The following is a 3,191-nucleotide window of genomic DNA, read 5'->3' as shown; positions in this document are numbered from 1 at the left end:
TACTCTCGCTAGCAATTTTACACCCGAGAAAAGTAATTCGGAACGATGGGTCTCATTGCACCAACATTACGTACTCCAATGTGATGACTGAATCAGTTGCAATCGCGAAACTCTTCACCAACTGGAAGATGTTGTTAATCATGCCTGCAGCATGGGGGAGTAACTTCTTCTACAGTTATCAATTCAATAACGTGAATGGAGCCCTGTTTACTCTTAGAACCAGAGGATTAAACAACGTGTTCTATTGGGGAGCCCAGATGATTGGGTCTGTGATGATCGGTTACATCATGGATTTCAGCTTCAAAAGCAGGAAGACGAGGGGGTTGGCTGGAATCGGAGTTGTGGCGGTGCTCAGCACGGGGATTTGGATCGGCGGGATGTTTAATCAAAGGGGTTATAACCACCATGATGTGGTGAGCAAGACGGTGAAGATTCTGGATTTCAAGAACTCCGGCAGCGATTTCGCTGGACCGTTTGTGCTTTATTTCAGTTACGGTTTATTAGACGCAATGTTTCAGAGCATGATTTACTGGGTGATTGGTGCTTTGGCCGATGATTCCGCCATTCTTAGCAGGTATCAATCTATCTATCCATCTATTTCAAGCAATTCTTCTCATTGTTTGTTGAGAAAGATTTAGAAATCTTATAATAATGGTGTTGCAGGTATGTGGGGTTTTACAAGGGAGTGCAGAGTGCAGGAGGAGCAGTGGCTTGGCAAATCGATACGCACAAAGTGCCATACATGACTCAATTGATTGTGAATTGGGTACTTACGACTGTAAGTTATCCATTGCTGGCTCTTCTGGTTATAAAAGCTGTGAAAGATGAAGATAAAGTTGCAGAAGAAGAGTCTCCTTCGGGTTTTCCAAACGCAGTAAAAGAGTCTAAAGGTGATTTTACAAAGTCTGTGGAAGAGTCAAATGGTGAATTTACAAAGTCAACTTAGAAAGAAGAGGATAAAAAATTTTGTTTATTGTTTTGATTTTTGTTTCTAAATGTGTTGGCTTTGTGGACAGGATGACTAATACGTGATTAAATTGTAGATTGTCTTTCTTCTATGTGGGTTTGCTTTGAACAACCTTAAAAGTGTCATTTTCAACACATAAATGAATAATGGCATAAATATTCCCAAGGTTGATTTTTGGTGACCTAAATTAGGCCATACCACCTAGCCCAAGAAATATTATGAGACGGGTAAATTAACAAGAAGCCCATACCTTAAGAGGTATGATAAAACCAAGAAAACACGTACACTATCCATTTTGGGAACACCTACACTTTCAAACCTAATAGTTTAAACATTTTTTAAAAAGTATGAACAACTCTAATTATTTAAGATGATTGCCCAAGTTCGAATTTCCATTTGAGAGGGACTATAATCCAACTTTCATACAATAGTTGTTTGCGTTATTAATCTTCATCACCATTCACTAATTTTTTATGCCACTAAACAATTTTCCAAACAATTTATTGACATATTTCGGCCTATGAATATGATTAAACTTTTTGGGGAAAAGTTTGGTTGGCTAGACGAAGATCATAACATATTGTTTTTGTTGTCGTACGTTATTTTTGTGGTTTCTTTTCAATTTCTTACCATTTAGGGGAAGAGGGTGAGGGGTTGTGCTACATTTTTTTTATTGTTATTAAAACAACAATCTAATATATACAAAACTAAAATTTTCATTAAACTAAAATGAAAATTACGTGATAATAAAATACAAGACAAATAAAATTAAAGCATAGGAATCTAAAGCATAAAAATAACACCACAGAAGTTTATATACCAGTACCATTTTGCGCAACCATGACAATTTGCCAAAATTTTACATAAAATAAATGCTCGTTCTTTTCTTGGCGGAAAACTGCAAGACCAATTTTTAACATCATTCAATCATTTTAATCATTTGGCAAATCACGTCTCACTTTATTAAGCACAACGTCAAACTCTATTACAATGTTGTTCGTGTTCTTTAATTTTGTTTAGATTTGATCTTTGTTTTCGTAACTACTTAAGTTCATTTCGATGAGTAAACGTTGTGTGATTTTGGTCTTAGAAGATGACTCACTTTGGTTGATGCCAACCCTCAGATCCTCCGATACATCCTCCCATGTATGATCCAAAGTAACTTATTTTATCATGCTCCATGGTATGATCAAGGAACCGAGTTGAATGTTTGAAGAAGACATTTTGAGAGAGGTAAAACGACTGTTTAAGTTTTGAGAGAAATGAATATTTAAGGTTTGAAAGTGATGAAAAATGAAGATACTTGTTGGTATTTACTTTGTTAGAAAAGTACTTTAAAATATGAGGTTTTGAAGAAAAATGGATAGTTTTTTGGAAAGTGGGGAAAAATGAAATTGAAAATAATTACCTCTTTCCTCTACAAGCCATTGCCAAGGGAAGCTTCCAAGATCGACATACTAACCTAAGGGCGTGGGGTGCACCGAGGCCACCAGAACATGTCGAGGTGCCTTATTTTCCGACTCTATATAGTCCTCAAGATCAAAGGTTTAATCTTATCTTTGAAACATGTGCTTGCATGTTCCTTTGCTTTATTTTGGGCTTTATCTTGTTGATTAAATCATTTTCTATCATTTCACATGTTTATTATTTTATTTTATTCTAGTCGTTTCATAATTTATAATAAAATTTTATTTTAACTTAAAGCATCTCCGCTCATGTAACACCGTAAATTATCAAACCAAAATTTTTCATTTTTAAAACCAAATTTTCAAACCAATATTTGGCAAAGTTTTCATTTTTTTATTGTTATTAAAAAAAACAATCTAATATATACAAAACTAAAATTTTCATTAAACTAAAATGAAAATTACATGATAATAAAATACAAGACAAATGAAATTAAACCATAGGAATCTAAAGCATAAAAATAACACCACAGAAGTTTATATATCAGTACCATTTTGCACAACCATGACAATTTGCCAAAATTTTACATAAATTAAATGTTCGTTCTTTTCTTGGCGGAAAACTGCAAGACCAATTTTTAACATCATTCAATCATTTTAATCATTTGGCAAATCACGTCTCACTTTATTAAGCACAACGTCAAACTCTATTACAATGTTGTTCGTGTTCTTTAATTTTGTTTAGATTTGATCTTTGTTTTCGTAACTACTTAAGTTCATTTCGATGAGTAAACGTTGTGTGATTTTGGTCTTAGAAG

At 34.0% G+C, this 3,191-nt stretch overlaps 1 protein-coding gene across 1 annotated transcript in view; it reads left to right on the top strand.

The window, feature by feature from the left end:
• The window catches only part of LOC145158867 (UNC93-like protein 1), a 1,835-nt gene extending 703 nt beyond the window's left edge, over positions 1-1,132 (top strand). The window contains exons 1-2 of the mRNA XM_079077729.1: positions 1-574; positions 664-1,132. The exon at positions 1-574 is cut by the window's left edge and continues 703 nt beyond it. Of these exons, the coding sequence (XP_078933855.1) occupies positions 1-574; positions 664-946 (857 nt within the window). The 3' untranslated portion in view covers positions 947-1,132. The remainder of the gene's footprint in view (positions 575-663) is intronic.
• The last annotated feature ends 2,059 nt before the right edge of the window (positions 1,133-3,191 follow it).

The sequence above is a fragment of the Lactuca virosa genome, chromosome 2 (genome assembly GCF_052849685.1).
Source record: "Lactuca virosa cultivar CGN04683 chromosome 2, Lactuca_virosa_CGN04683_v6, whole genome shotgun sequence".
NCBI classification, from domain to species: Eukaryota; Viridiplantae; Streptophyta; class Magnoliopsida; order Asterales; family Asteraceae; genus Lactuca; species Lactuca virosa.
Note: the sequence above shows the minus strand (reverse complement) of the source record. Positions and strands in the feature narration are given on the sequence as shown.